Source organism: Schistocerca cancellata, chromosome 3 (assembly GCF_023864275.1).
Source record: "Schistocerca cancellata isolate TAMUIC-IGC-003103 chromosome 3, iqSchCanc2.1, whole genome shotgun sequence".
Lineage (NCBI taxonomy): Eukaryota > Metazoa > Arthropoda > Insecta > Orthoptera > Acrididae > Schistocerca > Schistocerca cancellata.
In genome coordinates, this window is record NC_064628.1 from 743,047,633 (window position 1) to 743,062,938 (window position 15,306).

The window sequence follows — 15,306 nt, forward strand, 5'->3', positions numbered from 1 at the left end:
AGAGTAAAGCATATTGGTTCTCTACATAATCTACATCATACATTGTTTGGTGACTGAGGGAGTCCAGATGTAGACTTCGATGATGTAGTGTGAGGACAGTTCATAGTTACAGTTAATCAGTGTTTTATAAGTGTCCTTGTGCATAGACTGCCATGGTTGTAAACAGTGTCTATGAAAGGCTTATATATTTAATAAATTTGAGTGCGCATATCCCTTCCAAAAACAATTTGCTGTTACGAAAATGAAATCCATCATTGAACATTATCATAAAGACTTACACTGTTCAGCTGGGGAGAAGTAATGTATGTAATTCCAGAGAGCATGTCATAAGAAAACGGACATTCCAAATTGAGAAAAATAGTATGTTTAAAATATCTAAAAGACAACATGGCTGTGCAAGTTAGGATAGTAACAGGTGGGCATCCAGGGATTTTTCCTACATGTAAAATGATAAATGCCAGGATTCATGGAAAAGATAGGTTTTATTCCCAAGAACTATGACTAAGGGTTACAATGCTCATGGAAACTGGCTATGGCCGCGGAGTGAACCTCAGGTGGTACGGAAAGAGCATTTCGCCCTCAATAGGAAGAACTGGTGGACACGTCCAGATAGTAAGGAAGCTGGCAGGCAAGAGAGAAACCCGCTGTTGCAACTACCACCTCGCCAACCCTCTTGCGTATCTCATGTGATGGCACCCGGTTCTTGCATTGGTGGGTTTGAGGCAGAAAGTTGGCATGTATCACTCAGCAATACTGTGGTGGCATCCCTAGCTCAGCGTAATATCGTGAGACCCAGCCACGAGTACTGCAGAGTAGTTTATGTAACAGCTCACGCCAGTTCCTGAGGTTAAGTTAAATTAATGGAAGTACAGTACAATAATAATTTTTACCATTTTAACCCATTACCAGGTACGGTGGCTGTGAACTTTTAGTACTGCTGATAATCATTTAAAACTGAAAAAAAAAACAGTTACTAGCATTTTGCACTGTTAGTTCTTTTGACTGGGAGGAGCAATGTTTAGTTTGCAAATGTTGAAAGGGACCCACCTGTTGTAGTAGAAAAGGAGGCAAAGATGATGAGAGCATAACATCAGAGAGTGCAGGAAGTCAAAGATGCTACACTGTAAGCACTATGCTTATAGCTGATAAGAGGACAGAGTGACTGATAAATGTGTTAAATGAGAAGTGGTGTGAATAGTGCAATTAAGAACTAGGAGGAAGGCTGATAAAAAGATGGGGAAAGAACAGAAAGGCAGGGTGGGTGGGGCTAGATGGAGGTAAGAAGTTTAAACTAATAGAGTAAATAAAAAAGACATCAATCCATTTGTCAAATAGTTGTAGCTTAACAAATTTCTATAGATTCTTGTGGTGGCCATTTTTTTGCTACAGCTGAAAATAAATTGCAGTAGTTCATGTGGAAAACTGGTTGAAAGCTTGTAGTTTTTCTTGTGGTCACTCTGTTTTCAAAACATAGCATTGCAACTAATAGTGAATTCTATGTTGATCGGACATCCACTGAAGGTGCCCTGTAAATAAGGCAAAATGTGTCTGGGTACACAAGTAAAATAAAGTTAATGTACAGCATGCGAAAGGCATTTTTCTTTTAAACTACTGCAATTTATAGTTAAGGCTACCATAGTATAGCACCTTCCCTATTCAAGTTCAAGAGTGGAGTACTAATTTTTTATTAATAAAGGAGACCAGTATATTAGAGACACATTAATGTTTCTCATGCCACCAACACTGGTTGAGACTTGAGATTCATCTATGTCACTGCAGTGAAATGCTAGATATACACTCCTGGAAATGGAAAACAGAACACATTGACACCGGTGTGTCAGACCCACCATACTTGCTCCGGACACTGCGAGAGGGCTGTACAAGCAATGATCACACGCACGGCACAGCGGACACACCAGGAACCGCGGTGTTGGCCGTCGAATGGCGCTAGCTGCGCAGCATTTGTGCACCGCCGCCGTCAGTGTCAGCCAGTTTGCCGTGGCATACGGAGCTCCATCGCAGTCTTTAATACTGGTAGCATGCCGCGACAGCGTGGACGTGAACCGTATGTGCAGTTGACGGACTTTGAGCGAGGGCGTATAGTGGGCATGCGGGAGGCCGGGTGGACGTACCGCCGAATTGCTCAACACGTGGGGCGTGAGGTCTCCACAGTACATCGATGTTGTCGCCAGTGGTCGGCGGAAGGTGCACGTGCCCGTTGACCTGGGACCGGACCGCAGCGACGCACGGATGCACGCCAAGACCGTAGGATCCTACGCAGTGCCGTAGGGGACCGCACCGCCACTTCCCAGCAAATTAGGGACACTGTTGCTCCTGGGGTATCGGCGAGGACCATTTGCAACCGTCTCCATGAAGCTGGGCTACGGTCCCGCACACCGTTAGGCCGTCTTCCGCTCACGCCCCAACATCGTGCAGCCCGCCTCCAGTGGTGTCGCGACAGGCGTGAATGGAGGGACGAATGGAGACGTGTCGTCTTCAGCGATGAGAGTCGCTTCTGCCTTGGTGCCAATGATGGTCGTATGCGTGTTTGGCGCTGTGCAGGTGAGCGCCACAATCAGGACTGCATACGACCGAGGCACACAGGGCCAACACCCGGCATCATGGTGTCGGGAGCGATCTCCTACACTGGCCGTACACCACTGGTGATCGTCGAGGGGACACTGAATAGTGCACGGTACATCCAAACCGTCATCGAACCCATCGTTCTACCATTCCTAGACCGGCAAGGGAACTTGCTGTTCCAACAGGACAATGCACATCCGCATGTATCCCGTGCCACCCAACGTGCTCTAGAAGGTGTAAGTCAACTACCCTGGCCAGCAAGATCTCCGGATCTGTCCCCCATTGAGCATGTTTGGGACTGGATGAAGCGTCGTCTCACGCAGTCTGCACGTCCAGCACGAACGCTGGTCCAACTGAGGCGCCAGGTGGAAATGGCATGGCAAGCCGTTCCACAGGACTACATCCAGCATCTCTACGATCGTCTCCATGGGAGAATAGCAGCCTGCATTGCTGCGAAAGGTGGATATACACTGTACTAGTGCCGACATTGTGCATGCTCTGTTGCCTGTGTCTATGTGCCTGTGGTTCTGTCAGTGTGATCATGTGATGTATCTGACCCCAGGAATGTGTCAGTAAAGTTTCCCCTTCCTGGGACAATGAATTCACGGTGTTCTTATTTCAATTTCCAGGAGTGTATGTTAACAAAAATTCATAATGGACTGAGAAACATTATCTTTCTACTGCAACGTTGTTAAATGCAGCTTGTGCTTTTTATCAATTCCCAATGAAGGATATTCAGTTTCAGTCTGGCTGTTCAGACATAGGCCCTTCTAAATTGTCGCAGAGAAATGCTTTACTCGGTGAGCAGAATGTCACACAGAAAGCAGATAGTTCCATGGACAGGGTGTGTCACAGAAATGGAACTGAACTCAGATGGAGTAACGACATATGTGGGGTCCCACAAGGAGCAGTAACATGTGCTCTCTGGTCAGTAATTTACATTAACATTCGTCTAGTGATTTTGAAGGCGATTCTAAAATGGCAATGTTTGCTAATGGCATAAGTACGCTAATCAAGAGTGCAAACTCAACGTTACTGGACAAAGCTTAAATATTAACTGAACAGGCCTACAACTCATTCTTGCAAACAGTTTAAGTATTAATCTCACAACGACTCATATAATGCAGTTTCAAACAATAGGGAAAGGCATCTTAGCACTAGAAGCAGATAATAATGGTCTCTCACTAAATACAGCATCGGGAATAAAATTGCTTGAGGTCCAAAACGATAAAAGGTGAAGTGGGGTCAACATGTAGGTAACCTAATCAAGGAGGTAAATTCAGCATGTTTTACTGTTATAATCATCTCTCATTGTATTGGAACTAAAAGTTAGATGGCTGATTTATTTTTGCTTATTTTTACTCATTGTTGTCTAGCAGAACTGTTTTCTGCAGCAGTCCACTGACAGTAAATAAAGTACCAGGGTGGTTTGAAAAGTTCTCAGAATCACCGAGAGACGTCAGTGCTAGCGTAATGAGTTGTTCATGTGATATTCATTGGACTGTTTCCTGTAAACATGTGCCATGTCAGTGCTCTTGGAAGAGAGCTGTGGCGGTGGCATGGCTCTGTTGTTGTTCCCGCATAGTGATTTGCGAAGATGGAAAAAATCGAGATTTGAGCACTGATTAAGTACTTCATAAAGCAAAGGACATTCATGCCAATTTCCAGAATACACTGGGACACTCTGCTCCATATTCAACCGTTGCCAAGTGGACAAATGAATTTAAATTTGGTCAGGAGAGCTTAGATGATAAACCGCGCAGTGGTCAGCCAAGATGTGTCACTACTCCAGAAATCCTTGCAAAAGTGTACAAAATGATCACGGAGAATCACTGATTGAGAGTGTGTGAAATTGCTAACACTTGCGAGTGTCATCTGAAAGGTTACATCACATTTTAACTGAAGAATTAGAAATGAAAACATTATCTGCAAGATGGGTGCCGCGACTCTTGGCACTGGATCAGAAACGCCTGAGAATGGACATATCAGAACAATGTTAGGCCCGTTTTAGTAGAAACGAACAAGATTTTTTTGCGCTGGTTTGTGACCACAGATGAAACATGGGTGCACTACTATACTCCAGAGACAAAACAACAGTCAAAGTGGTGGAAACATGCTGAGTCTTCACCACCAAAGAAAGCAAAGACAATTCCTTTGGTGGGAAAGATCATGGCATCAGTGTACTGGGATGCAAAGGGGATTCTGTTTGTAGATTCTCTCCCCACTGGGCACACAATTACTGGAGAATACTATGCTAACCTCCTAGACGAAATACAACAAAAGATACACGAAGAAAGGCCAGGTTTAGCGAAAAAGAAGTCATCTTACACACGTGCCATTGCAGTGACAAGATTACACCAACTAAGGTATGAATTGTTGCCACGCCCACCTTATTCACCTGATATGGCTCCGTTAGACTTCCATCTCTTCCCAAAACCGAAAATTTTCTTGGTGGACGAAGATTCACTTCAAACAAAGAATTAATAGCTGGAGTTGATAACTATTTTGTAGGCCCGGAGAAAACTCATTTTTGAGATCAAGGCACTGGAACGTTGTTGGACCAAGCGCGTTAATCTAAAAGGAGACTACATTGAAAAATAAAATAAAAAGTTTCAGTGATGTAAGTACTTTTTTCTATTCTGTTCCGAGAACTTTTCAAACCACCCTAGTATTTATACCCTAGTATTTATGCATCAGAAGACAGCAGCTAGAATATTGTGTGGATAACTTCACATCTTGTGGAGGTTTCTCTAAGGTCTAGGAATTCATACTCTCATCTCTCAGTAAATTTACCCCTTAATGCTTTTTGTTGCTGACAATTAATGTCATTTCAGTTGAAAAGGGATTCATACACTCACAGTGCAGGACACAAAAATGAGTATCGTATAGGCTTTGCCCTCTTTTGTAAGGTTCAAAGTGGAAATATATGCTCTGTTGTTGCAAAGGGGGTCTGAAAGCTTCCATCTAATGTAGATCAAGAAACTGGCTCTAATGACTAATACAAAAGAATGTTAATAACATACCTCATCAGTAGTTCTTTCAACAAATTATCTAATTTCCCCAAATAGCAGTGGTCACTGTGAACTTGCATGACAAGTAGTATTGTGTTGTGAATAGACCTCAGTTGATACATGTGCGAGTAGATATTTCTTTGTAAATATATATGTAAAAGTATATATTACGCTGGCTGTAAGAGATAAACAGCTGATATTTAGGGTAACTATGGAAGCAGTGACTTTTTCTGAAGTGCTGTTTTCTTCGAATTTACTGGATTACGCTTACCTGGAGTAATCACAAATAGAGTTAAGCAGAATAGTGATAGTTTGTTAATGCAGAGTGCAGATTCAGTTTCTATGGTTTGCTTCTCTTTTTTAATGTGTATCTTAACTCATTCTACAGCCCTTAAGATTCTTTTTCTAGAGAGGATCTATAGAACACAGTGAATAAATTAATCAATTGACGTTACAATTCAACAATTCTTTATTCAACAGTACAGTAGAAAAGTTAACTATGTAGATGTTTTTCAGTTGGAGAATTGTAGTTTTTATGTTTCTTTGATAGAGTGGTCTGTATCTCTCTTCTTTTGCAAATCAAATAAAAATGTGAAATAGATAACTTAGTTTTAAAAAATTTGCAGTCATAGGATCAGTATTAACATTGTGATGTAATTTCATTTGTTGGTAAAAATATTATTCTCTCTTATGTATGTGGTCCTCATGCAAGATTTAAATTTCTCTAGGATGAGACAGAAAACCTCTTTGACATAAAAGAATCATCCCAGACATATAAAGGCTATCTCTCTGACCTGTCGATGAATATGATTCTCGGGGTACGAAAATGTCCAGTGGCACAAATGAGACTTTGCGTTACATCTGAAGCTGAACTGGACAAATGTGTGAAAATGAGGGTATGTATTGGAAATAAAAATACATTATAAAGATGATCAAATTTCAAAATGAAAACAACAAACAAAAATGGGAATAGGTAACGACTTGTCTGTGGCTGATTGGTGTGTGGCATGTGACTGTACTGAGAATTTCATTAGCGTTTCTGCTATTGCTCTTTTTCCAGTACACACACACACACACACACACACACACACACACACACACACACACCTCTGCACCTGTATAATACCCAGTACACACACACACACACACACACACACACACACACACACACACACACCCCTCTCTGTGCCTGTATAATACTCACTGGGTGCCATTTGCATGTCTATAGCAGTATGTAATTAAACTGGAAACATTTTATAACACAGCAAAATTTTCTGTGCTGTTACATATATATTTGTCCCACACATCAGTCAGCTGTAGATGAGCGGTTGCCAGTGCTGAGTTTTATAATAATTTTACTTTACTTTTATGCCACTAGATGATGATGTCAGTTTTAAGAGTTTGTTTCAATTTATTGAAATTTCACCTTGTAAGCAAATTTTTAAGTTGAAGTTTTTGCACTTCGTATAATGAGCCTTTAAATGATAGCCTACTGCTTGAAATGTTACCTTCTCAGCTTCCTCTAATTCTAATTTTGCCATTTCCCATAAGGTTTTGTGTATTTTCAAACCCAATAACTATACCACTTAATGTTAACCATTATTACACTGTTTGAATACTTGAATCTAGTGCTAACCTCAAGTACCTTTTCTTATTATTAACTGAGCCTTATTTTTAATCCTTGGCTTAATTATTCAGCTCTGCCTTTTCATCTGTGGGCTCTGTTCTGAGACTATTGTTTCTTTGATCAGCATCCACTCATTGATGGGTGTGTGCATTCCCCTTAGTTTTTTCAATCCCACTGGAAATCAGTCTCTTATACTTTGATTGCCAATTCTGCCAAATGGGTCTCTTCTAATTTGATTGCCAATTCTGTCAGTTGACAGGACACAAAAGTTTCAATAGACTGCCAAACCTGTCATTTGATAGGGTACAATTTCTCCCATTTTTAAATATCAAATCAAGATAATAGAGGGAAACATTCCACGTGGGAAAAATATATCTAAAAACAAAGATGATGAGACTTACCAAACAAAAGCGCTGGCAGGTCGATAGACACACAAACAAACACAAACATACACACAAAATTCAAGCTTTCGCAACAAACCGTTGCTTCATCAGGAAGGAGGGAAGGAGAGGGAAAGACGAAAGGATGTGGGTTTTAAGGGAGAGGGTAAGGAGTCATTCCAATCCCGGGAGGTCTATCGACCTGCCAGCGCTTTTGTTTGGTAAGTCTCATCGTCTTTGTTTTTAGATAGAAATATCAAATCAGATATATTTACAAGTTTTATCAATCTGCATTGTGTTATGAGAGGCATGTAGTTTCTAAAACAGCCTAGAAATGGCGGGCATTCTAACAAAAAATGGTTCAAATGGCCCTGAGCACTATGGGACTTAACTGCTGTGGTCATCACTCCCCTAGAACTTAGAACTACTTAAACCTAACGAACCTAAGGACATCACACACATCCATGCCTGAGGCAGGATTCGAACCTTCGACCGTAGCGGTCGTGCGGTTCCAGACTGTAGCGCCTAGAACCGCTCGGCCACTCCGGCCGACGGCATTCTAACAAATGGCAAGGTTTGCGTGGCTGGCAGTCAAAGTGTTATCTATTTCAATTCCTCTTGAGCCCCTTACATAAATTGTTTATGAACTTCTTCCACAGAAATCGTAAGGACAAGATTATACTAATTACAGCCATTTGAGCAGTTATTCTTCTCATGCTCTGTACAAAAAGGAAACAGTTAGAAATCCTGATACACAATGAAATGGGAAGTACCCAGTGCTATGTATCTCACAGTGTTTACAGAATCTGGATGTACATCTAACTGTAAATAGTTTGTGAGCCTCTTTAGTCTCTTGCTTAAAGAATTTGAAACTTATCTCCATATCTTTTTAAGGCTGTAATCATCTCGCTAATATATCAGAGCTCACGTACCTCTTAGATTGTGTGGCAAGTAACTGAGTATCTGTGTGTAGTTTTTTTGCAATATTAATAGTAGCATTTCACAATGCTTTACTGCTCATAAACACACAGATTTTGCATTCTTCCGGCTTCAAATATTTTATTTATTTATTTTTGGAATATTTGTAAATGCCTGTCAGTACTGTAACAGAAATATGACCTATAGGCAAACTGAAATGTGAACTATAGGCCTACTGGACATTGTAGCTATCATCAGACTGTATGACCTGTAATTTCTTTCAGTCTGGTTCATAGCTGTAGCCATGTGTTATAGAAGTATATTGCCACTGTGGCCGTTGACAGAGTTGCTGTTGTTTTTTATTTGCCTCCCATGGATGAACAGCGATATTTTATTCAGTAGCACACAAAGACAATGAGTAAATCAATTTTATTTGGATTCTTGTTTCAGAAATGTTTCATTTCATTTCAAGTGCAATGTGTCTAGCTGTTGTGTGCTGAAATAAATGTTGCCCAGTATGCGTTATGCATATTTCTCAGTGGCCTTTACAGAAATTAATGTTTGTTATTTTTATTTCGTTATTTGTGTTTTTTCTATTCAGTCACTTATTTGATGTACATTAAATAATGTTAATTTTCTTTCAGATTGCACTGAAAGCTCAGCTATTGAAACCAGAGATGGTCTGCTACAAGGGACATAGCCAAATCCATTGTATGCAGGCAATAGCATCTGGGTAAGAGAGAAAACAGTGAAACAGAATATCTCTAGTATTGCTGCAACCTTATTTCATATGGTCATTAGTTGGTTGCTCAGTATAGCGTTATATCTGTCTCACCTTATATGACTTTGATGAGTAGGGTTTTTTTCCTTTTCCTCTGCATGGTACAAATTAGTTTTAATCCTGACTGCCAAATACAGAAAATTGCTCTAGAATTTGTAAGCTTCCCACCTGTATTTACAATGATCAAAGTTTAAATGTCAAACAAGTTACCTTGTGCTACACATTCATTATTAATTGCATTTGTCTCTAAGAGTGACTGTATGCCTGTATGCCCCAAACAAATAGGACATATACGATCACAGTTTGTATCGAAATCAAAATTCTGTAACATCTGATGGAAATATTTGGGAATAAGAAAAGTTTCACTGTTATTCATTATATGCTGGAAACATGAGTTAAGGTTCCTAATAAGTCAGTCACATACATTTTTTAAAATAAGTTTAGAGGTCACTATTCTGTCCCCCACTCATATAAGTTCGTTACAAGAGACATGGATTTAGCAGTTCATCAAAATTAACTTACATGAGTTTCCTGTCCTAAATAAATCATTCATGGTTGCAAAGTTCTGAGGTAAATATTTTAAGCTTCCTCTTCGCTCATGGTAATTATGGTTGTACATGCATGCCTCAGCTAAAATTTCCGCGAATCCCAACAAATTCTCTCTCTTCACAATAATTTGCTGGATGATAAGTCTTGGGCCAATTGAGGCCCACTAAGAATACTGGCCAGATAAACAATGTAGAACAAAAATCAAAAAGACTCCTCCTTGGAAAAAATGTTACCTTAATGACTGTCTGTAAAGGTTTGTGACATGCAGTGAATTTACATAATTCTGAACTTTGGCTGACGGCCCCAATCAAAAATGAAATTCACTTGATCGTGAAAGAATATAACATGAGGTAAGGTTGACAGCCAATACCAAAAGTCCTCTCAGTCCCTGAAATGGTGGCCACATCCCAGTGATAGTGGTGAAAGACACGTAGTGACTCCCTCTGTCAGAGGTGGCTGACACATGGCACAGCATTGCAGATTGCTAAGTTTCCAATGAGACTCTGAAGAACTGGAGGTGCAGTCTGCCCCTGACCCAGAAACCCAATGGAAGTCTGGTTGGAATGGCTCTGCCCTGGCCAAAATACCCAGGTAGCACAGCAGTACTAAAGGAACTATTTGCAATATTGTGGCCCACAGAAGCAATAAGGTATGCCTCCTACTGGCCGGTGTGCGCAATTGTTTGTCTGTCTGCTGATGTGGTCCCTTCCAGGTTAGGCTGCTCATGTGCCAGAGGTGTGAGAGAGGTTGCGGATCTGTCAGGTGAACAGTCCATACACAGCACCATACATCACACACTTAAAATATTGCCCATCAGTATTCCTATCTTTGCACAATAATAGTGATTTTGTTAAGCACATGTCCTGTATGACGACTGTATCATATGAATGCACTTCACAGACTTACTGCTTCAATGCAACCACACAACTAACTCAAAAAAACCAGCATTGTTATTCCGTGCAATGACAGTGCTCTTACTCCTGATGGCATTGCAAAAACAACTACCAGTAGGGGAGGGGAAGAAAATGTAGATCATAGCAGCTAAGCATTATCAAATACGATATACTTACACATTGTGTACACATCCTGTGATGGATGTTTTGTTTTCCCCTCCAGACTGTTTTAAGTCACGAGCAAGAAAATCAGCTAAGAAAGTAATATGCAAATCAAAAGAAGTAAAACTATTTAATGGCTGTAATGAATTGAGGAAGAATGAGTAAATGGGAAGTGATATTACATGAGAAAGTATTTTATGATGTTTGAACTTTACCATTAAAATATGATTGCTTTGTTTATGGCTTGTAACACCATGATTTATGTTTTGCAGGATAGCAGATGTTGCCGTTTTTGATGCAGGAGATGTTTATACTGCTGGTCTCAATTATGGGCTTGTTCCATTTTTATCTGAAGTATATAATTTGGGTGCTCCCGAGTATTATGCTGTTGCTGTGGCGAAAGAACAAGACCCTAGCACAGAAATCACATATTTGAAAGGTAACACTGAATTGTTAACAGTGTTCAGATTTTTCTGATGTTTTGTTTGTTCCTGGCTCTGGCTATGGCAGTGGATTTCAGAAGTGTAGAATAAACTGTTTCAATATAGATGAACATTACAAACTTTCTGGCACCAAGCATGAATGAACATTTAAGAAGTGGAAAACATGATTAAAAAAAACACTCATTGTCATGAGACCTACAACTCACAAACTAAGAACTGTGTAACAAATACTAGTTCTGATTCCAATCATACATAGTACTTAAATAATGAAATTCTGTTACTTTTACTCATAAATTTTATTTGCTTTCATTAGCGCATTGACCAAAATGGTTATATTGTTATAACTGATTGAGGTGTGTGTGTAACCCTCACTAATCACATCAAACTAAGGCAGTTCAATATAACTACAGAAGGAAGGTGAAAAGTGTATTTTTAGCCTTGAAAATGTATGTTTGGTCATTCTAACACTTAAACAGCTGTAAGTTTTAATGATACTTCTTCTTATCCTGTGGGTGGTGATTGTTCTAGCTGTTCAATACCTGTAAGTTGTCTCAAGTTTGTGAAGTGAATACTTTGTTAAGGATTGGTAGTCAGTTATTTGCATATTTTAGTGCATGTTAATACAGCACATTTTGTTATTGTAGACGCATTAGTAGTTGTAATTTTTTTGTTTACACTTGGTTCAGTTACTCTTTTTTGTTGTGTGTGTAAATTTTAATCATAAAATAGCTAATAATAAGAAGGAGCAAATACAACATAAATTGACCCTGTAGCTTACTTAACTAGAATAAACCAGTGTGGTGTGAAATTCAATATTATAGTAGTTTCAGGTTCTGGAGATGTTTACAAACTTTGAACATTTACATGGGGATTAAAATGCTGTATACCACTGGGAACTTTAGACAGTATCAATGTCATAGTTAAATTCCTTACAATTCACCAGTACTCAAGAAAATGTGGGCTTTATACTAGTTCATGTGTTAATTTGTTAGCTTTTTTCTCTTCTGCATCTATATCTGTGCTCCACCTACCAACTTACGGTGTGTGGAGGAGGGTAATTTTGGTACTACTGCTCTTTCCCCCATTCACAAACGATGAGCTCTAATGTCTCTGATCTTATCATCATTGTGATTTCGTGAGACATGATAGAAAGTGTTAAGCATTTCCATAACATTTTCACACTGATTGAATAATCCTGTTACAAAACATATCATTTCCATTCAATCTTTGTGTCATGTATTAATCCAACCTGGTAAGGATTTCAGACGTAGGATTAATACTCAAGACTTGGTCAAACAATTGGTTTGTAAGCTATTTCTTTCATGGATGAATTGGAACCTGGCACCTGCTTTTCCTTCTTATTATGTGTTCATTCCACTTCAGCTTGCTAGGTCACAGGTATTTTACAGTCGTTACTGTTTCCAGTGATTTGTAGCCAGTAGTGTAACTGAACAGTGGTGGATCCCTTTGTCTGTGTACAATATGTTATTTTACTTATGTTCAGACTTAATTACCACCCCAGCATCTATAATTATCCGTCCTCTGAGTGTCTTCCTGGTTTTCAGTGGCACTGCAACCTTCGTATAGGCAATAGGTGTGTCAATATCCTCATGAGGCCTCTGTAATCCACTAGGTATTGATTATATATTGTCGTGTCATACTCCTGTGGATGCTCCTGAAATTACCTTTACATCTGTTGATTTTGTTCTCATATGAATGATGGGCTGAGTTGTATCAACAAGTAAGTCCTGATTGTATGTGTAAATTTTATTCAGTACATCTTTGCTCAGTAACAGACACTGCAGAACTTTATTGAATGCCTTCCTTCAGTCAAAGAATGTGGAATCACCCTTGGTGCCACTGTCTACGTTTTTGTAGATCTCATGAATGAACAGAGCAAATCAAGTTTTGCTAGATGTTTGGTGGCAGAATACACATTTATTCTTATAGAGAAGATTTTTAGTGTCAGAAACCTTGTCTAAGGCAAACTGTACAATGCTTCTGAATTTTGCACAATTGTGCTCGACATCTTCATTCTCAGAGCTGAATGTTTGGTGCTGACAATTCAGATACGCTGCGGTTTGTATCCCATAAACCTTGCTAAGCAAAAATATTTCCCTACCTTTCTCAACATTCCTTGTAACACCCATAGTCTTCCATCCTATCATAATCTTGTGATTACTGTTGCTCTCTTCTATGTTAAGTGATTCAAAAATTCGGGTCTCTTAGCTGCTATGAGCTCTAAGATGTTGCTATCTGAGACAGCTATCTCAGTTCTTCAAAAGCGCTCCTTCATCTTTAATTAAAATTGTATCAGTTATGAGTTCAACTGAGGTATTAGAGGAAGCTAGCTAGTTTCTCACAGATGTGTGGCGCTGTCAGAAGAATATTGGTGAAAATCTGCCAATGCAGACTGAGATGAATTTCTGCAAAATATGTCAATCCCCTCTCTCCTGTTATTTATTTATGTACTCATTCAGCATTTACAAAGCCAGTCGTCACATAATGTATTAACTACAAATTTCTATAGCTGTACACTGATTTACAGTATTCCTTACATATATTCTCATAGTGCTATACAATTTTACATATATTCTTGAGCCACTCTACGGCTAAGTTAAAGAGTATGTATGTCATTCAGCTCACTCTCATAACCATGCACTTCTCATACAAGTGAATGTTCCATTGACTGGATTTTACTAACTCACTTAAGGACTGTCCAGTAGGCTCCATATTTTCATCAGTTGTTTACATCTACCAACTCTCATGTATTGCAGTGAAGTATGGACCCCAAAGACCAAGTACTATGATTCGTTCATCATAAGAATAAACCCGATGTAAACATTGCACTGTGTATTCTTCCGCATTTGCTGGAACCCCATTGGATTTCCGTTTACGTGGGACTGCAGCCAAGCTGTCTCGAGTACTGTCAAGTACAATAATAAGGGTACGTTTTGTGCTGTGCCTTAACGATAATATGGGACAACAGCTTTACTGGTGCATTTGACTTGGACAGCACTGGCCAGTTACCTGTTACAGCTAGCCTGCAGTGATGTGGCCAGCTGCAGTTTAAACGTAAAAAGAGACGAGCAGAGGAGCAATACAGCTTCAAATGTCATTTAATTTTTAAGCAGAATGAAATAATACACTGCAAATCTTCCACAATAAGCTTCTTAGATGACTAGAAGAAAACTACAACACGTTATTGTTTATAGCTAACATACTATTGTAATTAAAAACAAGAATGATGAAAATTCCCCACTTAACCACAGTGTAATTTTTCTGCATAAGCTGTGTGTAACGTAAGAGAGTATTGAAGGATTTCAAGGTATAGTTAAATATTGAAGCCACTGAAGGTAATCTGGTAATCTCTTAGCTCCTTCCTTATCCAAATCCGAGAATACATTTCAGTTCTGGAAGTGTCACCTGCTACGTTGATAATGAGTCTGTTAACAACAGAATCCACGAAGCCAACCAGGCAGAGCGTTTCTCTTCTCCTTTTATGATGAGCTGTTCTGTATCCCACCAGCATTCGGCAGTGACATGTGAAAAAGCTGGGTGCATAAGTTCCAGTACGTATGGCAGCTTAACAGTATTGGTTACTTCTCAGGCCAAATCCCGCAGCTTGGCTCCAGATCAGTTCTGTTGGGTTCATATTGTAATGGTACTGTAGCAAATGTAAAAAGGCATCATATGTATGATGTGCTCGATGCAGTTGAAATGATTGTTTTTCATGTTTCTAGGATACTTATCTACCTCTGTGGCATAAAACTATGAACAAAGTCCAAATAAGGAGGATTTGGTTTTTCATTTTGGCCTTAAAAAATTAAATTGTTATGTTTTTTAATTGAAACAGCTTTAACGAGCAGTCTTTCATAGAACATGGGTAGTTAAGAATTTTTATTTGAAATTGAAACAGGAATTTCATTTCCAATATGTGATTAGAAACATGAAGACTT

General features: G+C 39.4%; 1 protein-coding gene across 1 annotated transcript in view; it reads left to right on the forward strand.

Moving 5' to 3' along the window:
- Nucleotides 1-15,306, forward strand: part of LOC126175756 (melanotransferrin) — a 140,313-nt gene that overhangs the window by 84,902 nt on the left and 40,105 nt on the right. Inside the window, exons 9-11 of the mRNA XM_049922723.1 lie at nucleotides 6,323-6,490; nucleotides 9,164-9,252; nucleotides 11,177-11,343. Coding sequence (XP_049778680.1) covers nucleotides 6,323-6,490; nucleotides 9,164-9,252; nucleotides 11,177-11,343 — 424 coding nt within the window. The remainder of the gene's footprint in view (nucleotides 1-6,322; nucleotides 6,491-9,163; nucleotides 9,253-11,176; nucleotides 11,344-15,306) is intronic.